At 51.2% G+C, this 23,885-nt stretch overlaps 2 protein-coding genes across 2 annotated transcripts in view; both read left to right on the top strand.

Annotated features, from left to right (window-relative positions):
* Positions 1–10,087, top strand: part of LOC119448697 (adenosine deaminase-like) — a 52,123-nt gene extending 42,036 nt beyond the window's left edge. The window contains exon 9 of the transcript XR_007466681.1: positions 10,005–10,087. The gene's annotated coding sequence lies outside the window, so the exon portion shown is untranslated. The remainder of the gene's footprint in view (positions 1–10,004) is intronic.
* LOC125944976 (uncharacterized) overlaps positions 1–19,974 on the top strand; it is a 35,189-nt gene extending 15,215 nt beyond the window's left edge. The window contains exons 3-5 of the mRNA XM_049666464.1: positions 4,947–5,505; positions 16,211–16,596; positions 19,344–19,974. Coding sequence (XP_049522421.1) covers positions 4,947–5,505; positions 16,211–16,596; positions 19,344–19,974 — 1,576 coding nt within the window. The remainder of the gene's footprint in view (positions 1–4,946; positions 5,506–16,210; positions 16,597–19,343) is intronic.
* The last annotated feature ends 3,911 nt before the right edge of the window (positions 19,975–23,885 follow it).

Here is a 23,885-nt window from a genome sequence, read left to right as displayed (position 1 = left end):
TGGGTGAGACTGGACAAATATGTAAGCGCGGGTACCTTTTCCGCCTCTTACCTCTATAGTACTGAATATAAAGCGTATTTTAGTTCATGGCATTCCAGTATTCATAAACGGGCCTCAAATAAGAATTTGCCCTCAGGTCCACCGAATGTTGGACAATGCCGCTGCTCGACCGAAGGAGTCACTATAATTCATTAACGGCTCTCGGCGATTTCAATATCAAGTTTCATTGCAAAGATATCCCCAGTCCAGTGCCTTCTTCCAATAGCTGCTCGCCTAGTTAGGAAATTTTACCTGAACAATGGCCACAGAGTGTTCTTCTAAGGCGGCGCCAACACACGATTTCTAGACCCATGATAAAGTTTACAATGGGGGAAATTTCAAGCTTGGCGTGGTCATTTCTTTACGTGACCTCAACAGGCGTCAAGCGCTTTCGCGAAGTCGTTTTTTGCATCCCTATGTTCATTCAACAGGCGTGAATTACGGTACCAATGAAGAGATACCGAAGCACCTCTGAAGAAGTGCCTTTGGTATCAGAACGCGCACGCTGTCAGATCGCTTCTCGCAATCCATTCTGGTCTTGCTACAAGTATTAACACGAGAGCGTTAACGGCCAAGCGTCACAAAAATCCGGCGTTGGTGTCGGTGCCTGCGTTGGCGTTAGGCACCGGCGTCTGGTGGAAATAATCATGCCAAACCACATCATCGCCAACCACCCCGACCACACAGGCCCTCCACAGCGTAAGACGTTAGTAAACAAAAATTGAATTTCTCAAAGTAAAATCTGTTAGAAAAAAAAATGCCAGCTCGGTGCGGCACACGCAGCACAGTCACAGCGTAAGCTAGACGAGCGTTTCGACAGTACTAACTAGTAATTTGAGTGAATGCGTCAGGAACGCGTTTGGGACGCCGTCGCGCGTGCAAGCCGACGCGTTCCATCGCCGACGGCTAGCGCCGTTCGGCCCAGCCAAGCGTCCGACAATGCAACTACGGCTGTCACATTCACTCCCATTGCAACGCGCCCGACGCGGCCTGCTTGGGACGCCGTCGCACATGCACGCCGACGCGTTCCATCGCCGACGGCTAGCGCCGTTCGGCCCAGCCAAGTAGCCGACAATGCAACTACGGCTGTCACATTCGCTCCCATTGCAACGCCCCCAATCTAGCGCAATCAACGCGATCCCGAGCATGATGATGATGATGATTTGTGGCTAATCATCATGGTTAGCGCCATCATCGTTAGCGCCATCTAGTTAAGGCGGCAGCAAAATGCACACTGGCTGAAAGGTTGCGTTTGCAGGCGCCTTAACTAGATGGAGCCACCATACCGGCGGAGGCTTGGGACCGCGTTGTTTGCGTTCTGTGTCTGAATCGCATCTCGTCGTCTGCGCCTGCGTAGGGCGCGTTTATGGTACATTTTCCCGTTCTCAGATAGCAAGCGCTTGCGTGGCTCAGTGGTAGAGTATCCACCTGCCACGCACTGGGCCTGGCTTTGATCCCGGCGGAGAGCAGGTACTTTTTTTCGCATTTCCGGCGGTGGTCATAGGCTACGGGGCGGCGGCGGCGGCATCATCGCGACCCGAAAAGGCTATTGGAATGAGCCCATAAAGGCTCATTAACACCGGCGACTGGCAGTGGTCGCGCGATCAAATTGCAAATTGTCGCTTTTATCGAAAGGCGACCATTTTGGGCCAGTCGCTCGCTGCTCGATTTTTCCGTCGCGCGACCATGGTCGCAAAGCTGCTCAACCAATCAGCGCCGCGCCGAAAGTGATGTTATGTGTTTTTATCCGACGTCATCCACGCCAAATGCAATGTCCACGCCACCATATGCACACTGCAGGCCGGCAATTGGTGTCTTGTCTTGTGAGGCTGGAACGCAGCAGTTGCAGCAACGTGTCGAATGTACGCGGTCGCATTCACTGGAAGCTAAACAGCAGCAAAAAAAAGCACCAACACAAACCATTTTTTCCAGCTGCCGTTCGTTGGATGAGCACGCAAAGCCGTTCGTTGGCGTTCATTGGATGACCACCCAAAGGTGAACAGCGGGTGAACAGCTTCGCTTTTAATATTATGCACCAAATATCACTCAATGCGAACTAGAAATTACAAGTTACTCTCGATAATACTCGTTGTCATCCGCTCAAAGTTCAGGCAGGAGGCGGCTTGCGTGGCCGGCCACTTCACGCGAGCGGAGGCACGCGGGCGCACCCACCAGCGTCGAGTTTTCTTCGGAGGCTTCCGCGCTGCCATAGCTGACACCACGGCAGAGCACATCAGCACAGGGACGACGTCTTCCTGTTCGCTCTAATCAAAATCCAGCCATTGCTCGAATCGATATCCATGGTTGTTACCGGAACGCGAAACCAATTTACACAGTGCCAGCGAAGTGCGCGCGAACTGCGTAGATTCCTAGAGTTCTCGCAGAGAACGATAATCTCCGGGATTGCGACTTGCCGGTCGCGCTTAGCCGGGCTTGCCGGTGTGAACATCAGTCGCCTTCGGTCGCTTTTTGGTCGCGAGTCGCAAATGGTCGTGCGACCTCCTCAAGTCGCCGGTGTGAATGAGCCTTAGCAGCTTACGCTGTAAAATCGTAAAGTATGACTTAACCACAACCTACAAGCGTGATAGCGTCGGATTGTAATTTGAATATACGAGAAAAAAGCCTGATAAGCAGCCAGGGATATTTGAATGCTATCGCGTCCCACTCTTAAAGGCGAAGCGTAGGCGTCCTCCAATTCTGTTGGTGTTTGCTGTACTCTGGTTCTAGACAACATTGAGGGGAATGTTGAAAACCGAGCCTTTATAAATTTTGGACACGCGCGTACCTCGGGGCAACAGCAAACAATTAATAAAAAAAAATGTGGTTGATCCCTCTTATATAGGAATCGGTATAGAACACGAAAGTGAAACGTGTCTTCACAGAAGTAGTGTAATGTTTATTGCACATTGATATATAATGTCTATTGGTGTTTTGTGGCTAAAGCGCCCTTAGGCGTTGATGCACCCACGCTGACGCCTGGTGGCACGTCTCCTCCATCACGACTACCAACGTCGATGACCATGAGCAACCGTCGTGCATATGGAAGCTGCACTACGCTGCACACGCTAGCACAACGCGAAAGACGAAGCACGTAACTGACACACTAATACAACGCGCAAGACAAAGCACGTAACTGAATCGTCACCGAGTCAAATCAGCGCGTACAGCGCGTCGTAATTGCAGCCTCCGCGATCAACTTCAGAAACATTTTCAGAGCTAATTGCGGAGGCCACGCTCCGCTGTGCTGAGTACGGTGAACGCCACCTAGGTGGCGTTGGTAGTGCTTCTTGATGCCAGCGTCCCTTCGAATGCTGGCATCGAGGCGTCGTAGTACTGAGACCACCGAAGCGTTCACTGTCGGTGCGCGTTAAGGCCGGAATACATGGAGCGAATAACCGGCGTCCGAGCGAAGAACTTCGTCGGGCGGCGAACGTCCGACGGCCGGCGTCAAGAAATTTGCCGTCCGCAGCCGATCTGCCTGTCCAAACATTTTCGTCGGGCGAACGCCGCCGCCGGAAGCGTCTAGCGCGCAGCGGTGGACGACAGCCAATCAGGAGGCACTAGTTCCGGTCGCAATGCATGCTGGTGTTTCGCGCGCGCGCGCCTTTTCGCGTCGTCTGCAATCGCGTTGGTGTTGCCGTGTCTGCATGTCTCTGCACCGATTGAGTAGTTCCTAGTATGATCTCTCAGGAATCGCGTTGTATTTGTACATCCCATATCCGCTGATCTGCGAGGAAACAGACAAGCAGTGCAAGCTCTCTACAACAACCTTCAACAGAAATCTTCTGATCTCAGAGGCCACATGCTGTCGTCATGCCTATCTCCCGACTTCCCCGATAGATGGCGTTGGCATCGGATATTTCTTTCGCTAGGCTTAGACGCGTTCGAAACGAGAAGCGATCTCGAAAACTACTCAAGGTTATCCATAATACTCTGTCGTCGAAGCGGCCTGAGACTAAGCGAAAGCCGTTTACGCAGTCATTTGCTTCCAACTAAGTGAATTCTACAAGGACAACGCCAAATTCAGTTCGAAGCGGGCGGCCGGGACCGCCGCCAACACGGCGGCCAACGCGCGGCGGCGTTCGCCGCATGTATTGCAACACAGCAAACATCCTGCGTCGTGTCGCCGCGTCGTTACTTGACGCGTGAAGTTCGTCGAGAAAGTTCGCTCCATGTATCCCGGGCCTTAGTGTCATAATGCAGTACTTCTCTTTTCTGCTCATAGGCGGCGGCACCGCCCCGAGCAAGAGCGCGGGTACACGGAGGAGTGTTAGATATATAAGGCGCGTCTGTGTAGCTCTCTGCGAATGCGTTTGTGGCGCAATGGGTTAAACGCTCGGCGATCTATCGTCGCGGACCGAGAGGTCGTGGGTTCGATTCCCAAATTTTGCATGTTTGTGGAACTTTTTCTTCTGGTTTCTTTCTTTGTATTATGTTCTATGACGTATTTCCGTGACGGAAATACGTCAGTGAAGTCTTGGTGGACCCCGGAATAAAACACTTTCGTGTTAAAATAATAAAAGGTGCTAGGGCCTTCACATTTTCATATAAGACGGCTTAAATGCTCCTGTAAAAATTTCTTCCCAGCAATGCATTTGTGCTAAAGGTGAAGCCAACCTTAAGGGGATCAGTTTAAGCTTAGGCTTTGTAAGGTGGCTTTCCCTTGTTGCATGTTGCAGTGAAGCCTACTCATATAAGAAAAACGTGATGCGATCGGAGCCCAATAACGCTATCGCATTCCACTCTTAAAGTAATGTCGTACTTCAAGCGTATTTGAGGCACGTAGGCGTGTTTTTACGATGTCATTGGCCTCACTAATTCGCGGCATACAACTCTGGCTGCTCTAGTTATGGATAGGAAACACGTTAGCAGCTTGTTCTGATAATTTGTTTCCCATTCGCACGCAGCTCGTCCAATCCAGGAGAGGTTCTCGATCTTCAGATCGGAAGCGATGACGATGACGTTCTCGACGAAGTCAAGTCTCGCACGTCTTCAGCGAAACCCGAAGCGCCGCGTCCACATTCACTAACTGCAGCATGTGCGGCGCCCCCGCTTGACGCACCATCAGAGGCCGTCCCCACGTCGCAGCTCGAGGACCACGACAGCACCGGCGCTGCTTCGTCCTCACTCGAGCGCCAGGCGAGGAGAGCTGGCAGCGATCGCCTTGGATATCCCGACCTGCGAGATAAATTGAATCTCCTCGGGTGCCGCCGACGACGGAAGCCGCAGCGCCAGCGATCGTGCTCCTACAGCGATCTCCGCACCAAGCTGAGCGACAACAGAGCTCGCGGGGAGCACGACTCGGACGATGAGCGGCGAGCACCAACGGCCTCGTCGGGAAGAAGGCGAGCGTCGTTCACGAGTGGCGGCAGCAAGACCGGACACGCGGGTCGCATAAATGCGCGTCAAGGAATTGCCCTTCGAAGGAAGGCATACGTAGACCTGGACCGCCCTGCAGAGGAAGACGTGGGTGACGTAGAGGGTGCGGGGCCACTTCATGAGCTCACCGCTTCTGATTATCGGCGAACACACATATAAATCAATTCATTTTGTTCGAATTTATAGGCGTCTAATTCATCCACTCCATTGCTGTTTGAATAAAGAAGGAATATTTATATGTATTATTTCGTCATTGAAATGGAGGTGATCTAAACGGATGTCGGCACCGACTAGGATGTGCGGAAGAAAATGTACCACAGTTGTTTGGTTGTTGCAGGAGGACTTTCGACTATTTTAAACATAAAATTCAAACGGCACACTTGGTTTGTCTCTGAAATAGTTGGTTATTCAAATTGAAAACCACTTACAGCGCGCAGGACGAGGACTATAGACAGACGACACACACTCGGCTGTGTCGTCTCTTATCTTCGCGCTGTACGCAGTTTTAATGACAACTTGACGTTCGTTGATATCTATGAAAAATATGAGCTCTAAGTTCTTGTCATTATCTGCGCACTTGGAGGAATGGGCTCATAAGCGTTCTTCTTTCGACAAACATCATGCATGGCTAAGTCGTCCTCGAGGCGGTGCTCGAGTTGTCGCAACCCTTGCGACCTCGCTCACCGAAACAAGCTTCGCGTCATGTTCACTCCAACATCGCGTTGGGTATGGACGTTTTTTCTCCCCGTTTTTTCTGGTTTAAGGAAACTGACCATCAAGGTCGAAGAACGCTCCGTTTGCACTCTCTCCATTTGCCCCTTTGGCGGGATCTAAAAAGCAGGCCACCACAACGGTCACAGAATGAACTTGTTGAACGTTTGGTTGCAAATGTTAAAGCAGCTTTCGTGTCAAGCAATCAAGAGAGAGAGAGAAACATTTACTTGTATTAAGGTGGGGCATCTTGCTCGCAGAATGGAGCCTTTAGTTTAGAGCCCTATGGGCTCGCGCCACTCGGTGCTCCCGCTTGATAAACCGTTGATGCTCCTGCGGCTGAGCTGGTCAGGCCAGCTGGTGGGTGCGTGAGTAATTGTGCGTGTGTGCGTGCTTGTGGGTGCGTGCGTGCATATGTGAGCGATTGTGCGTGCGCGTTCGTGTACGAGTTATTGTGCGTGCTTTTCCGTCCGTACGTGTGTGAGTGACTGCGCGTGCGCTTGTGTGCGCTAGCCTGCGTGCGTGTGTGCGTGCTTGTGGGTGCGTGCGCATGCGCATGCGCATGTCAATGATTGCGCGTGCATGCGTGCGTGTGTGCGTTCTTGTGCGGGCGTGCTCGTGTGTGCGTGGGTGCCTCCGTGTGTGAGTGATTGTGTGTGGTGTGCGTGTGTTCGTGCTTGTGCGTGCGTGCGTGTTTGTGTGAGCAATTGTGCGTGTGCGTGCGTATGTGCGTGCGTGTGTGAGTGATTGTGCACGTGCGCTTGTGTGCGCTTGTGCGTGCGTGTGCGTCATTGTGCGTGTGTGCGCGCTTGGGCGTGCGCGCGTGTGTGTGCGTGCTTGTGGGTACGTGTGTGTGATTGTACCTGCATGTGTGCGTGCTTGCGCGTGCGTGCGTGTGTGAGCGAATGTGCGTGGGCATGCGCGTGTTAATTATTGTGCGTGCCTGTGCATGCTTCTGCTTGCGTGTGTGAGTAATTGTGCGTTCGTGCTTGGGCGTGCTTGTGCGTATGTGCGTGCTTGTGCGTGCATGTGCATGTGCATGTGTGAGCGATTGTGCATGCCCATGCGTGTGCGAGTGATTGTGCGTGCGTGTGCGTGCGTTTGTGCGTTTCTGGGTGCGTGCCTGTGTGAGATTGTGCGTGCGTGTGAGCGACTGTGCGTATATGCACGTATGTGCGTACTTATGTATGTGCTTGGGTGTTCACGTGCGTGTGTGCGTGCATGTGTGTACGTGTGTGTGTATGGGCAATTGTGCGTGCGCGCGTGTGTGCGTTTGATTGTGCGTGGGCGCGCTCGTGTGCGTGCGTGTCTCCGCGTGTGTATGATTGTGCGGGTTTGCGTGCTTGTGCGTGCGCGCCCGTGCTTATGGAGCGATTAAGCGAGTGATAGTGCGTGCGTGTGTGCGCGCTTGTGCGTACGTGGGTCAGTCATTGTGAGGGCGTGTGTGCGTGCTTGTGCGTGCGCGTGTGAGTGACTGTGCATGCGCGGGCGCGTGTGTATGTGTGTGTGCGCGCATGCGTATGTGTGTGTGCGTGCGGAATTGAACTTGATTTATGGCGCATTCCATTGGCAGAACCGGAGCAGAGGCAAAGAGAAGAGCATACCTCAGCGAAAGTGCGACTGCTTGCTTCTTCATTGAAATGTTTGTTGCGCTCCGAGACGATAGACTTTAAGAACGCCACCCCCACCACTCTATAGTGTACATACGCGGTTTGATTGTGCTCGTCTCTCTGGCTCTCTCACCCCTCTTGCACTCTCTTTCTCTTTTAATGTGATAGCGTTAAGGGCCCCATGTCGCAGAAAATCCGACGTCGGCAACCGGCGTTGAAGTGCGATGTCGGCGGGTGGCGGAGAAAACCATCCCCAACCAAGCATGGCTCTCCGAATATATTTAGGTACATGTGTATGTCACGCCTTCTTATATGACATGCGGTATATGCGGGTTATATTGCCACACCATTCTATCATTAATGTTGCTCATACCTTGTCTTGCATTCTTGGCAAAGCTATTCCTCTGAATTTTGAGAATGACAATCCACAAACAAATGTCATGAAACAAAATACCCACAGCGCATGCCTTTTATGTTATATCTCCTCAGACTGAAATATTAAAAGTACGAAACAAAAACGGAAACGTGAAAATTATGCAATTGTTTTGGCGCGGCTGTGCAATATCTCCGGGACAGCCCCTCGCAAGAGGCCGAGTTTCTACCAGAAAGCTCGCATTCATGTATAGCGTTCGCCGCGAGTGCTTCCCGGTAACCATTACGGTTGCTTAAGCTGCAGTTGTCGGGAAGCCTGAGAAGCTGTCAGAGATCTTTGACTGCTATCACGTTCCACTCTTAAAAGCGAAGAGTTTTTATCCCCCTACTCCTTTTTCCCGTGAAGAGTAGCCAACTGGAACTACCTCCGGTTAACCTCCCTGCATTTCTATGCATCCTTTCTCTCTCTCTCTCTCTCCGAAAGCAGGTGCGAGGGAGAAAGGGCGTCACATGACTATAAATTCGCTGTGATTAGCATGCGAACTTCGCTTCACAGCCGCCATTGCTGTCGCACACTGAACCAAAGCGAGGGAAACGCAACCAAAATAAAAAAGAATATGACGCCTTCGCGTCATGTGACTTCCTTCGCACTCCGTTTTGTGCGCGGGAGCAGCCCGAACTCTTCTCGACTGCTCTTGGCGTCGCGAAAGTTGCTCCTAGGAGTTCTGACACTTGTTCACAGTACTCCTGCTCATATTCGTTCATTGGAACACAGCTACTCTTGAGAGCACACTTCTAGGGTGCTTTTCAGTACTCCTGTGTTTCCAATGTAATGCGCCATTAGATGAGATGTCTGAATGAAACTTTTGAATCGTCGTTAATGTTTTCAATTTTTGGCGACATTTTCTCGCAGTTGAAAGAAGCATAGCGCCAGCTTCTCAATGAGCACCGACGATCTGACCATCACGCACACGCATATCGACGACAAGTACTAGCTGGCGCTCAGGCTCGGACTCAGGCGTCAGGGGGACATCATTCATTCAGACGGTGGGTGTAGCGTGAGGCACCTGACAATGGAGCTCCATTCTGTCATCACTTCATTTCAGTGGCGTTAACTTGTTGAGTGTCAACTAAGCTTTCATGATAACATGGTTGCGAACGCGCAAAATTCTCTTTCGGCTGGTGCTCTTACTTTTCCTAATTTCACTCGTAAGCGTGCGCCCGTCCCGTGTCTACCTCTCAGCGCCCTTTGTTCTTCCACGCTCTTTTATTATTCTTAATCGATTCGTGCTAACTAGCCAATTGTACTACAGTTGTTGAATATTGATACGGAACTGTATTTGCCTTGACGAAGAGGCGAGCAGTGTGAAGACGACGACGAAGATTAGAGGCTAGTGCGGGCTGTTGCCTCTTGGCCAAGTGCGGCGCATTTCCTTGTAAATATACTTGTATATAGCTTTTAGTCTCCGTCTTCGTACGTAACAATATTATTAGCGTAGACAGTCATCCATTGACAAACATTGCTCGTCAGCGAAAGCCTGCATTCATTCAACCTTAGATACAGCGTGCATTAACCCTTTCCCTTTCATTTCTTGACAAACCGTAAAGGAGGCCGACCAGTACGAAAACTTAGGCATCTATATTTGAATCGACTTGGTTCCGAGCTGCAACACATGTATCGTGATAATGGCCGAATTGAAATGGCAATACTTTTCGCTGATTTCAGAACCGCAACGCCATTACGAACTGCTTCCTGCCCCCAGACGAAAAACAATCCCTGCTCAAGTGGCTTGACCAGCTCGACGGGCTCTCTTATAGGATGTCGTTGTTACACACAGCCGCGCCCTCGCGGTGAACAATACAGCACGGAACTTCACCGAGAATCCACCGCAGTCTCGTACGTAGGCAGCGACAAGGCCGCACGTTTTCTGGCAACCGATCGTCGTCGATGGTGGAAGCAAAATTAAAGCACTGGCCCCTCGTACCCCGTCTGGTTTCAATGTATACTGCTTTGGAGTAGCCGCAGATTTTTCGACCTTTGGCTTTAAAAGGATCATCATCATCATCATCATCATCATCATCATCATCATCATCATCATCATCAGCCTATTTTTGACGATGATGATGATGGCGGCGGTGGTAGTGGTGAATCTTATAAATCCTAAGGTCGAATTGTGCTAAATGGTTACGTTCGAGTAAATGCCCCCAGTGAGTCTCGAGTGGGGCGTTACACCCGAGAAATTTAGGCAGTGCCATCTTCCTGCCCAATGTCTACGGTGACAATAAGCTATCAACATCTTTGATGAGACTGTCTTTACTGTGTACCAGTTAGGCGAAATATTGCATTGCGTTCTTTAAGTGCAAAGCACTTTAGGGGCCCGGGCTGTCGGCGTGTAATGTGATCTCATGTTGCCGTGTTCACTCACAAAAAAAGGGTGAAAAACAGTGAAGAATTGATCAACACCGGTTCAAAACAGACTAACATGATTCATAATAATGTAAAAGATAGGAATAATTAAGCATTAAGCGCATTAATTGGCAGAAACTCGTGAAAATCATTTGCCAACCGCTAGTACGATACCAGCGCAGCGGGAAAGAGGGCGCCACCCTCATAAAAGCACTAGATTTCTCCTCACTCCAGCGCTACTCCAGCACCCGATCAGCGCGCGCCGTGTGGCAAGAGAGAAAGAACAAAGCTTTATTAGCAGTTGGCGCACTCCGGGACTTCCTTTGTGCCATGGACGTCGAGCAGCAGGCGAGCATCGAGCGACAACGCTGGCGCATCACTGCTTCGCCCTTCCCCAGGTGTCACGTCAGTGGAGCTGCATTAGCGCTGGGTTTGAACTACACAAGCGCATGATTTTTTTCCTAACTCCATACCCACAAAAAACCCACACAGTGATTATTGGCATATTCAAAGCTGCGTTACAAGTATGGCCGTGTCTTGTAGGATAATACGGCATGATATCATCATCACAGCCCCGTTAACCTCAATGCAAAGCTTATTTGCTGTTCTGAAAAAACCAGCCTAATGTGCTTTAAAAATTGCTTTCAGAGGCAAAGTCACGGAAGGACGGCGATTGCAGAGAGGTGAGGAGACAAAGCTTGGGGGCAACAACAGTCAAGTGTGCTACGCTTCGCAGGCACCGCGAATTCTTGTCGTTTGACTGACTGACTGGCGGGTTCACTGGCTTCGCTGTGAGGTCATTGGTCAATCGGTAGGCCAGTCGATTGACACATGAGCACGCGTCTCTCCATGGTAATGAACGCGCTAATGCGGTAGCCCGAAGGCTCGCTAAACGATTGCTATTGGAAGAGCTGTCTAACCAAGACGATGCACCAACAGAAGTACTGAACCTCACTGAAGCACTACAACATTAGAGACATAGCAGAGTACACTTCCCGTCATCACGCCATTCCCTAAACCAAGAAAAAAAGCACCTTTGCGACAGCTACAAACTAAGTAATTTCCCTGTACATTTTGCCCTTCATCTTTCCCACCCCACACAATACCCCTCATACTGCCCCTTTTGTGGAAAAAATCCTGCGGTATATATCTATCACTGCACCTGGAAATCCCCACACCCTCCGAGCTACCCGTCAATTTCTTCACTCCGAACTTCCTCCATGTAAATCTGCGCTGACCAGCTCAGCCGCAGAAGCAGGAATGGCTTATCAAGTGGAAGCGCAGAGTGGCGCGAGGCAACAGGGCTCCGAACTAAGGGCTCCATTCCACGAGGAAGAGCTCTCTTGGTTGTTTGACAAGAAAGCTGCTTTTACATTTACAACAAAACGTTTAACAAGTTCACCCATGTGACCACTCTGGTGGCATGCTCTCTAGATCTCGCCAAAGGGGCAGAGGGAGAGAGAGCAAACTTTTATTTTTAAGCATGCAAAGCTTTCTTCAGGATAACCAGGATTGGCCCACTTTTTAGCATAGCACCGCCACCGCCGGCACTTGTGAGCCTATAAAGCTTCGCTTAAAATGAACTTTTAAAATGTTCTATATGAACATATGTAAGATCAAAGAAAGTGTGCAACGAAATCGTCCTTGAAAGCAACGAGAACAAGTCAACGTTTCAAGTTAGCAGCGCCATTCATTCCAAGCGCGACGTTAACAGATTAAAGACGTCTGATGGGATTATCTCCAGAAAGCTGATTATTCGCTACCCCCAGGCAATCACTATCAAGACTGCTATACCTTGAAAGTTTCACGTATAAGTGACCAACACGACATTGCTAATCGGTGGTGGCGAGTTTGGTCTTCGGACCAGACATGACTTCAATTCAACTCCAAAGCTTGTTTTCTGGGGAAGTATTGGGGGCTTCCTTTGTCATTTCGCACTCCATTCGAGCGGAAGAATATTTATTCATTTAGTGGCGTTTGTAACCACCTTGTTCGCTGCCTCATTTCGCTTACAAAGGCGCACATAGTCAGCCAAGACGGGCCACCTTCAACGCTATGGGGCGTAGGCGATAGGTCGCTGAGCATTCGAACGACCGTCTGTCGGCTTCTTAAACTAGCCGATAATCAGAAGCGGTAAGTTCATGAAGAGGCACCCTCGACGTCACCCCCGTCTTCCTCTACAGGGCGGTCCAGATCTACGTAGGCCTTCCTTCGACGGCAATTCCTTGACGCGCATTTCTGCAACCCGCGTGTCCGGCCTCGCTGTCAGCGCTCGTGAACGACGCTCGCCTTCTTCCCGACGAGGCCGTTGGTGCTCGCCGCTCTTGGTCCGAGTCGTGCTCCCCGCGAGCTCTGTTGTCGCTCAGCTTGGTGCGGAGATCGCTGTGAGAGCGCGATCGCCGGCGCTGTGGCTTCCGTCGTCGGTGGCACCTGAGGAGATTCAATTTACCTCGCAGGTACGGATATCCAAGGTGATCGCTGCCAGCTTCCCTCGCCCGGCGCTCGAGTGAGGACGAAAGCATTGCCGGTGCTGTCGTGGTCCTCGAGCTGCGACGTGGGGACGGCCTGTGATGGTGCGTCAAGCGGGGGCGCCGCACATGCTGCAGTTAGTGAATGTGGACGCGGCGCAGCGGGTTTTGCTGAAGACGTACGAGACTTAGCTTCGCCAAGAAAGTCAACGTCATCGCTTCCGATCTCACGATCTCAAGATCGAGGACGCCTTCTGGATTGGACGAGCTGCGTGCGGATGAAAAAAAAATCATCAGAACACGCTGCTAACGTGTTTGTTTCACTAACTAGAGCAGCCAGAGTTGTATGGCGTGAATTAGTGACGCCAATGACATCATCAAAACACGCCTACGTGCCTCAAATGCACTTGAAGCACGACATTACTGTTAACAGAGTAGTTAGACCAATAGCCAGTGGACAGGCAATACTTTAAACAAGACCAGAATAGGTCGCGAGAGGCGATCTGACAGCGTGCGTGTTCGGATACCAAAGACATTTCTTAAGAGGGCTTCTGTATCTCTTCATTGCTACCGTAATTCAGGCCTACTAAATAAACATAGGTATAAAAAAAACGACTTCGCGAAAACGCTTGACGCCTATTGAGCTAACGTAAAGAAATGGCCATGGCAAGCTTGAAATTTCCTCTATTCTAAACTTTATCGTAGCTATAGAAATCGTGTGTTGGCGCCGCCTTATAAGAACACTTGTGGCTATTGTTCAGGTAAACTTTCATAACTAGGCGAGCAGCTCTTGCCAGAAGGCAATGGAGTAGAGGTATCTTTGCAGTGAAACTTGATATTGAAATTGCTGAGAGCCGTTAATGAATTATAGCGTCTCCTTCGGTCGAGAGCGGCATTGTCCAAAATTCGGTGGAGATGAGAGCAAATTCTGATTTGAGGCCGTTTGTGAATACTGGAGTGCCATGAACTAAAATACGCTTTATATTCAGTACTATAGAGGCAAGAGGCGGAAAACGTACCCGCGCCTACATATTTGGCCAGCCTCACCCAAGAGCCCACCCACCCTGTGACAAGGCGAACATCTCCCTATGAGCATCACCTGAGTCACACTGAGTCATACATACATGAGCCTTATATCGGGGTAGGGGTGCATTCATTACGTTATTACGTTAAGTTGAAAGCGTTAAGTTGAAAGCGTTAAGTTGAAAGTTGAAGCTTCGCCTTTAAGAGTAGAACGCGATAGAGTTATCGGGACCCGTTCGCATCTCATTGTTCGCATACTGCAAGTAGGCTTCATTCACTGCAATACTGAACGTGGAAAAACCAGCTTACAAAGACCAAGCTTACACCGATCCCCTTAAAGTCGGCTTCACTTTTAAACTGAAACGCATTGCTGGAAAGACGCTTTTCCAGGGGCAATATAAGTGGTTTTACATTAAAATGTGAAGACCGTAGCACCTTTTGTTATTATTTTATTAATTGTTTGCTATTGCCCCGACGCATGCAGGTCTGGTAGAAAATGCAGAAAAAGGGGTTTGGCTTTGAGTTTCCTTGTAGCAGAATTAGGTTTTCTCGTACATTCAAATTACAATTATACGCCGATTGGTAAACAATCTGACGGCGAATCCGACACCGAATGGTAAAGTCGTACTTTACCATTTTTCTGACGGATTTCACTGAGAGAAATTCAATGTTTGTTCACCAAAACCTTGCACCACGTGGAGGGCCTGCGTGGTCGATGTGGTTGGAAGATTTTCTCCGCCACCCGCGATCACACGCTGGTTGCCGACGTCGGAGTTTCTGCGACACAGGGCCCTAAACGCTATGCGTTAAAAACTATCAGCCCTTCTACTGGGGTGAAGATGGAAGACCATCGAAACTGTGCTATGGTGGGAATTATGTATTTCCAACTATGCCTATTAAGTCGTGATGGTGTAATTGGTTATTTGAACTATTAAAGAATGAGAAATATAAATGATCCGGTGGTTTTCATTTATTTAGTGACCACAGGGACCATGGCCTTATGGTAACTACGGTACACCGCCATAGGGTGCACGTCAAAGGTTGACACGTTGTTCATAAACACGTCACCAACGCCGCGCGCGTTCGGTGCGAACGCGGGCAAAACGCCGCCGCCGTCGACAAAAGTTCTGCGCGTTGTTGGTGCTGCTACATGTCCAAGTTTATACAGCTCCTCGGAATTTTGAGAATGACAGCCCATAAACAAATGTCATGAAACAAAACACCGGCAGCGCATGCCCTTTATTGTAAATCTTATATGACTGTGATTCAGTCGCCAGTTCCCCTTGCGGCCGGCCGCAAGATATGCATTTGGTGCCGCAACTAAACGTCGCCTCCCCTCCCTCCGGTCCCCCCACGGCCTTTCGCGCGACGGAAGAAGCCGTTCAACCGCCGGCTTCTGTGGGTATGCGCCATGATATAGGAAGTATAAGCAAGCAGGCAAGCAAGCGCACAATCTTGCTCTTGTTCACTAGGAAACAAGAAGTAGAACTTTGTACGGTTAGGACCTAGCCTCAGGAATGATGCAACGTACAAGGTAAGTCGTGCGGGATCCTTTTCTTTGAATGGACCAGCGGCTCATAGATATCACACTAACAATATACACCGTAAGATGTTCAATTTATGCGTACAGCCATATTTCATCCTCATGTATGTATGTATGTATGTATGTATGTATGTATGTATGTATGTATGTATGTATGTATGTATGTATGTATGTATGTATGTATGTGTGTGTGTGCATGTATGTATGTATGTATGTATGTATGTATGTATGTATGTATGTATGTATGTATGCATGCATGTATGCGCGCGCCCGTGTGTGTGTGTGTGTGTGTGTGTGTGTGTGTGTGTGTGTGTGTGTGTGTGTGTGTGTGTGTGTGTGTGTGTGTGTGTGTGTGTGTGTGTGTGTGTGTGTGTGTGTGTGTGTGTGTGTGTGTGTGTGCGTGCGTGCGTGCGTGCGTGCGTGCGTGCGTGCGTGCGTGCGTGCGTGTGTGTACAATTATGCATTCCTGTCAGGAGCCAAGAAAGAATCATGGAGAAGAAGAAAAAGCAGATTTTAAAAGGGCAATAAAGCACGAGAAGGCTGTGCCAGAAATGAAGAAAGATGAAGTGAGAAAATGCGAACATGTCCGATAAAAAAAAAAACGGGAGGTATAAAAGAAGAAGAAGTGGCAAAATGCACGTGCGGCTACGTGGCCAAGGCGGAGAAGAGACACGTAGCAAAAGAGAACAGCCCAGCTACGCTCTGCGACTACGACGGGCAGAAGGAGCTGGAGGCCAGACGGGACGGGTGGACAACGGCGACCAAGTGGAATCTGTTCTTCAGCTGCCGCGGCTACGACCCGCAAGCTGAGCGGCCGCCCCATCGGAATCATCAGCTGCAGGTTTACGGCGCCGTCTCTGGGACTCCCTGTGGCTACGATCCGCAGGCTAGCGGAGTTCACCGGGCGATCCAGACGCCTCGATCGCCGCACCGTACTGACCCCCTGACCAGGTCAACCGGGGGCCGAACGTCGACACAGCGACGTCGGGCCCAACGACGTGTCATCGGAAGCAGCGACGACGAGATGACGTCGGTGGACTCAATGTAAATATTTCGCACTTATCAATGCATGGTATCTGAGGACATTGGGTAATGTCTAGAATTATATCGTGCTGTACATTGTTTGTGGTGCATATCAAGAAACTACCAAGAAAGAGAAGAAAAACTTTCTTGCCGAGGCAGGATTCGACCCACGTACCCGCGTTCCCAAAGCGAACGTTGTAACCACTAGGCTATACAGCCACGCTTCCAGAACATGCATTTATGCAAACCAGATGATTGCGTTCGAGCGTCGTCGTCTTCAACAGCTGGCGCGTTCGTACGCTCGTGCTCTGCGAGGTGAAGCGGTTTTGCGCGCTATGACAGCGAGAGAGAGACGCGTTCACGGAGTGGGTCTCCTAGAACGTGGTTGTCGGCATTGGAACGCGGTGTCGGTGTTGTAAGTTCGAGACGCGTGAAAAGAAATTATCATCATCATGAGTAATAAGATGAAAAATTCGCGCGCACTTCCGGAAGATGCGGGGTTACGATCGCCCAGCTTCGCTGTTTCAAGCATTGCGCGGCCGAGTGCAAAGTCCAGCTTCGCTGTTTCAGGCGTTGCGCGGCCGAGTGCAAAGTCCAGCTTCGCTGTTTCAGGCGTTGCGCGGCCGAGTGCAAAGTCCAGCTTCGCTGTTTCAGGCGTTGCGCAGCCGAGTGCAAGGTTAAGCGTTTTTACAGCGAAGATGTTAAGGGCTCACCTTTCGATCGTCGCGCCCGGCATTAGAAATAAATTGCCCCCACCTCCCCGAAGGGAATCGTGAGGAAATGCGAATGCATTTCTTGCGCCGAGAGTACACGGCGTAGTAATTTTAATGGCGTAAATTAATGACGAGACGAGGATTTGTACCGTAACCATTTATTTACACATTCATCAGCACCTGTTCGACGTTTCTCCGCCGCGTCTCGAACACGAACTTCAGCGTTCTCAGCTCGAAGTTGACGTCTCACAGCGGCGTATCGAGCACACATTTCCGGATCTTCGGCTCGGCGTTGGCGTTTCGCAGCGGCTTCCCGAGCACGGAGTTCGGTATCGGCAGCTCGCTTCGCTCGCTTGCGTTCGGCATCACGCGCTCTTAGCTTCGCAGCCTTGTCTTCCGCTTCTTCTCCTCCGGTTGATGATGACGTTGAAGCTACTGCAGTGACCTCACCTCCAGCGCGAGGTGTAATGCTCGGGTTGGATTGTATAAGCTACTGCAGTGACGTCACCTCCAGCGAGAGGTGTAATGCTCGGGTTGGATTGTATTACACTTCTTGCTAGGGGTTCCGTTGCCGTCAGACATTCGCTTTCACCGACTTCTGCCATCGCCTTGAGAGGCGCCCAGCCAGCGAACGGTCGAGAGTGAGGCGCGTGCTTCACTCCATTTATATATACGTGCCAGCGAGCGAACCGGAGAGTGGGGCGCAGGGAGGAGAGAGAGCGAACGGCGAGAGAAGGAGCGGCGAAGCACTGCACCTACCCTCTCCTACACTCTCTCCACACACGCGGGAGCTCCGCCGAGTTCCCGCGATGCGAGCCCCCTCACACGCCAGAGCGCACTCCTCCTCTCCACTCACTCTCCGCTACTCCGCCCGCACCACTCCGGTTGCTAGGGGCGAGGATAAGCGCGCGCGCCCACAGCTGTTGCTATGGGAGAGGGAGTGAGAGCGGAGAGATAACACCTGCCGGCGCGCGGACACCGACAGACGCCTGACATGCCCCGACTAAGAAATGCATTCGCATTTAAAAAACTCACTGGCCGTAGCGCGCGAGGGCGAGGGACGCGTGCTTTCACGGGGAGCGAACGCACGGCGGAGAGCAAACGCGACTTCCCAGTGGAAGGGGAGTATTGGGCGAGAAGTGCATCGAGGCTAGACTGTGCATGTGCGTGCCCGTTCTGACGCTGCACCGTGCTCCCTATTGGGCAACAGAAATAAGCGTCATTTTATTCTTCAATAAAAATCACCACTATTACTCTCCCACTGCGGCGCATGCGCGCAGCCCTGCCAGCCTCCGCCGCCGACTCTCTCTGGGCTCTCGCCCGCCTCTCCCCTAACAGTGTCGACAACGGCGTTCAGCCGTTCGTCACGTAGCCAGCGTTTTGACAGCGGTTGTACACAAACAACGCCCACAACTGTTGTCGACGGCGGCGGCGTTTTGCCCGCGTTCGCAACGAACGTGAGCGGCGTTGGTTACGTGTTTATGAAGGACGTGCCAACCTTTGCCGTACACACTTTGGCGGTGTACCGTTGCGATCATAAGGCCATGGTACCTGTGGTCACTACATACATGAAAACCACCGGATCGTATATAGTTCTCATCCTGTAATAGTTTAAATAACCAATTACACCATCACATCTTAACAGTCAAATGGAAATACATAATTCCCACCATAGTACAGTTTCGCTGGTCTTCCATCTCCACCCCAGTGGAAGGGCTGACAGTATATTTGTATCCCTATATGTTCATTCAGCAGGCCTGAGTTACGGTAGCAATGAAGAGATACTGAGGCACCTCTTAAAAAATTTGGTAGAAGGCGCACGCTGTCAGATCGCTTCTCGCAACTCATTCTGTTCTTGTATTGCCTGTCCTCTGCCCATTAGTCTAAGTACTCTGTTAACAGTAATGTACTTCAAGCGTATTTGAAGCACGTGGGCGTGTTTTTACGATGTCATTGGCGTCACTAATACACGCCATACAACTCTGGCCGCTCAAGTTAGCGAAAGAAAGCACGTTAGCAGCGTGTTCTGATAATTTTTTTCGCATTCGTACGCAGCTCGTCTAATCCAGGAGACGTCATCGATCTTGAGATGGGAAGCGATGACCATGACGTTCTCGGCGAAGTCAAGTCTCGCACGCCTTCGGCGAAACCCGCAGCGCCGCGTCCACATTCACTAACTGCAGCATGTGCCGCGCCCCCGCTTGACGCACCATCAGAGGCCGTCCCCACGTCACACCTCGAGGACCACGACAGCACCGGCGGTGCTTCGTCCTCACTCGAGCGCCAGGCGAGGGAAGCTGGCAGCGATCGCCTTGGATATTCGGACCTGCGAGATAAATTAAAACTCCTCAGGTGCCGCCGACGACGGAAGCCGCAGCGCCAGCGATCGCGCTTCCACGGCGATCTCCGCACCAAGCTGAGCGACAGCAGAGCTCGCCGGGAGCAAGACTCGGACGAAGAGCGGCGAGCACCAACGACCTCGTCGGGAAGAAGGCGAGCAGCGTTCACGAGCGGGTACAGCGAGGCCGGACACGCGGGTCGCAGAAATGCGCGTCAAGGAATGGCCCGGCGAAGGAAGGCCTACGTAGACCTGGACCGCCCTGCAGAGGAAGACGTGGGTGACGTCGACGGTGCGGGGCCTTTTCATGACCTCACCGCTTCTTATTATCGGCGTGCACACATATAAATCAACTCATTTTGTTCGACTTTATAGGCGACTAATTCATCCACTCCATTGCTGTTTGAATAAACAAGGAATATTTTATAAGTAATATTTCGTCATTGAAATGGAGATAATCTAAACGGGTGTCGGCACCGACTAGAATATACGGAAGAAAAAAGGCGAAAGCTTTCACTAGGTTGCGCAAAGCTCAACACACAGGGAAGCTGGCCGATTGATTGCGTCTCCTGGTTGTAGCGAGGTCGAACATGGCTATGTCGAGGTTTAAACTTCGTTGTAGTGAGGCCTATAGTCGTGTACGTCATCTGTGCTAGTACTGGAAAGCCTGCGGTAGTACTGGAAAGGTGCGCTGCGCTATCCCGCCACTGCCGCGCTACCGCTGCCGCCACAGCTGTGCACGTTCAAGAGCCTCAGGTGGTCCAAATTTCCGTAGTCTCCCACTACGGCGTGCCTCATAATCAGATCGCGGTTTTGGCACCTAAAACCCCATAATTTAATTCAAAGTTTTTGTTATGACTTCACGCTCCCCTGCACCGTCGCGCAGCCACCGCGCACCTTTCCAGTACTACCGCAGGCGCAGCCTTTCCAGTTCTAGCACAGATGGCGTACACGAGTGTAGGCGTAGCTATAGCCAAGCTTAAACCTCAACATAGCCAAGTTAAACCAAGCTACAACCAAGAGACGCAATCTATCGGCCAGCTTCGCTGTCTTGAGCACGGTGTAAGATATACTCTTTCGGAGGGGCCATTTCTCGGCTTCTGGTGCTTGGCGGGAAATCCGAAATGATTGAGTGACGCGCGAAAGTAGGTAAGTAGGTCACCGTGGTGAGGGGACAGCGTGGGGAAGAGGGCATCACCTTGACGAAGCAGATACGGCGACGCGACGCCGCTTGCAGACGACGTTCTCTGGCTGCTTGTGGTATCCGAGCGTTCCTTGCCCTCGCAAGCTCTCGCTTACGTTTTAACTGAAGTTGTGTCCTCGCGCCGATAGGTATCCGTTGCCGTCACCGCGGGCCGACGGACGCGCGCCGTTGCGACATTATCTGGTCGATCGCGTCTCGCCAGTGTACTCAACTGAAAAGTATGTATCTTACACCGTGGTCTTGAGCATAGCGCAGCGTGGTGCAAGCTTTCGCCTTTTTATTGCGATAGCAATAAAAAGGCGAAAGGCGTAGCCGTCGCCGTCGCCGTCGTCGTCGCCGTCGCCGTGAGGTTCCGTATAGATAAAATCTTCACCGCGCGCCGTATGCCCGAGCGGAAGCGTGCTGGGACGCGCGCTATCACGGAGAGCGAACGCACTCAATCTCCCACGCGCAAGCAACGAAGCGGGAAGCCAGCGCCGGAGGGAGCGGAGGGGGGCACTTCTACTGTGCCAACAACCGCGCTCGTCGCTCGACCGCACGGTGTCTTATCTCTCCCACGCGCAAGCAAGGAAGCGGGAAGCCAGCGCCGGAGGGAGCGGGGGGGGGGGGGGGGGGGGGGGGCGCACTTTTCCTCAGCCAACAACCGCGCTCGTCGCTCGCCGCACCGTCTCTTATCTCCACACGGCTCTGACCTTTATGCACTATGCGTTCGCCGCTCAGTTTCTGTTGAAGCGATAGACCGCACGTACCTTCGCCCGCTGCTGCGGCGTATATATGCGCTTGCTGCCAGCGTTTTGACAGTCGTTGTCTGCAGTCATTCAGTGTGATCTATTCATGTTTGTTTGTGCGCGCTCACACCACGCTTGTTCATTCAGTAAGTAATAGTCGGGCCACATTTTCCAACGCACGCTACACATGTAATGCTGCCCAGATCGGCAGTGCAGCGCTACAGGTGTGTCCCTTCGCACGCGCGCTGCCGACGGGAAGCGCTTCTCATCAACACCACCGTTTCACACGCGCCTTCTCGTGGTCATCGAGTCTCTCTTCATGTCGGTCTACTTACGCCGCAGCACACCTGCTTACTTAATCAGCTCATGTTTACTACAATTCATATTGCTACCAAAGCCGCTCACCTTACTTCGTATGACATTGCTGTGTTGCTATCGCATTCATTGCTTCGCCCTTAGGGCGAAACTGTGACATTTTTTTTTCCTGGCTCAATGCTCCGCGGAGAGGAGAGAGGAAGGAAGAGAGATGGTGAGGAGGAGACCACGTGCGCATGCGCTGCGCCACCCTCCATGGGTGTCGCCGCCCTCCTAGTTGCCATGGCTACGGCGCAGCAGTTTCTTCATACGAAGCACGAACCACACATCACGGCTGGCTTAAACAGCTTCGATGTTAAATGTACCATAGTTCACTGTTCGGTTGTTTAGAAAGACGTTCGACTATTTTCAACATAAAATTCAAACGGCAGACTTAGTTTGTCTCTGAAATAGTTGGTTATTCATAATGAAAATCACTTACAGCGCGCAGGACGAGGACTATAGACAGACCACACGCACTGCGCTTTGTCGTCTCTCACGGTCCTCTTCCTTCACCCTGTACGCGGTTTTAATGACAACTTGACGTTCGTTGATATCTATCTGCGCACTTTGCGGAATGGGCTCATAAGCGTTCTTCTTTCGACAAACATCATGCATGGCTAAGTCGTCCTCGAGGCGGTTCTCGAGTTGTCGCAACCCTTGCGGCCTCGCTCACCGAAACAATCTTCGCGTTATGTTCACTCCAACATCGCGTTGGGTATTACGTTTTTTTTTTTTTAAGTTTTTTCTGGTTTAAGGAAACTGACCATCGAGGGCGAGGAACGCTCCGCATGCTCAATAATAACAGTTTTCACTCTCTCCAATTGCCTCTTTGGCGAGATCTAGAAAGCAGGCCACCACAATGGTCACACGGGTGAACTTGTTGAAAGTTTGGTTGTAAATGTTAAAGCAGATAAACATTTACTTTATTGAAATTGACCGGTATGTGTGTGTGTGTGTGTGTGTGTGTGTGTGTGTGTGTGTGTGTGTGTGTGTGTGTGTGTGTGTGTGTGTGTGTGTGTGTGGTGTGTGTGTGTGTGTGTGTGTGTGTGTGTGTGTGTGTGTGTGTGTGTGTGTGTGTGTGTGGTGTGTGTGTGTGTGTGTGTGTGTGTGTGTGTGCGTGCGTGGTGCGTGCGTGCGTGTGTGCGTGTGTGTGTGTGCGCGTGCGTGCGTGCGTGCGTGCGTGCGTGCGTGCGTGCGTGCGGAATCGAACTTGATTTATGGCGCATTCTATTGGCAGAACGGGAGCCGAGGCAAAGAGAAGAGCATACCTTAGCAAAAGTGCGACTGCTTGCTTCTCCATTGAAATGTTCGTTGCGCTCCGAGACGATCGACTTTAAGAATGCCACCCCCACCGCTCTATAGTGTACCTACGCGGTTTGATTGTGCCCGTCTCTATTTCTATCTCTCCCCTCTTACACTCTTTTTCTCTTTTTATCCCCCTACTCCTTCTTCCCGTGCAGGGTAGCCAACTAGAACTACCTCTGGTTTACCTCGCTGCCGTTCTATGTATCCTTTCTCTCTCTCTCTCTCTCCGAAAGTAGGCGCGAGGAAGAAAGTGCGACGCACGACTCTAAATTCGCGGTCATCAGCATGCGAACGTGGCTTCTCAGCCGCCATTGCTGTGGCACACTGCACCAAAACCAGTCAAACGCAACCAAAATAAAAATAATATGATGCCGTCGCGTCATGTGACTTCATTCGTACTCCGTTTTGCGCGCGGGAGCAGCCTGAACTCGTCTCGGCTGCTCTTGGTATCGCCAAAGTGCTCCTAGGATTTCTGCCACTTGATCACAGTACTCCTGTTCCTGTTCGCCCATTGGAACACCGCTACTATTGAGAGAACACTTTTGGGGCGCTTTTTTTGCACTCCTGTATTTCCAATGGAATGCGCCATAAGATGAGATGTCTGAAGAAAACTATTGAAGCGTCGGTAATGTTTTTTTTTATTCTTTGGCGATATTTTCTCGCAG

Source organism: Dermacentor silvarum, chromosome 4, assembly GCF_013339745.2.
Source record: "Dermacentor silvarum isolate Dsil-2018 chromosome 4, BIME_Dsil_1.4, whole genome shotgun sequence".
Taxonomy (NCBI): domain Eukaryota; kingdom Metazoa; phylum Arthropoda; class Arachnida; order Ixodida; family Ixodidae; genus Dermacentor; species Dermacentor silvarum.
This window is presented reverse-complemented; position numbering and strand designations above follow the sequence as displayed.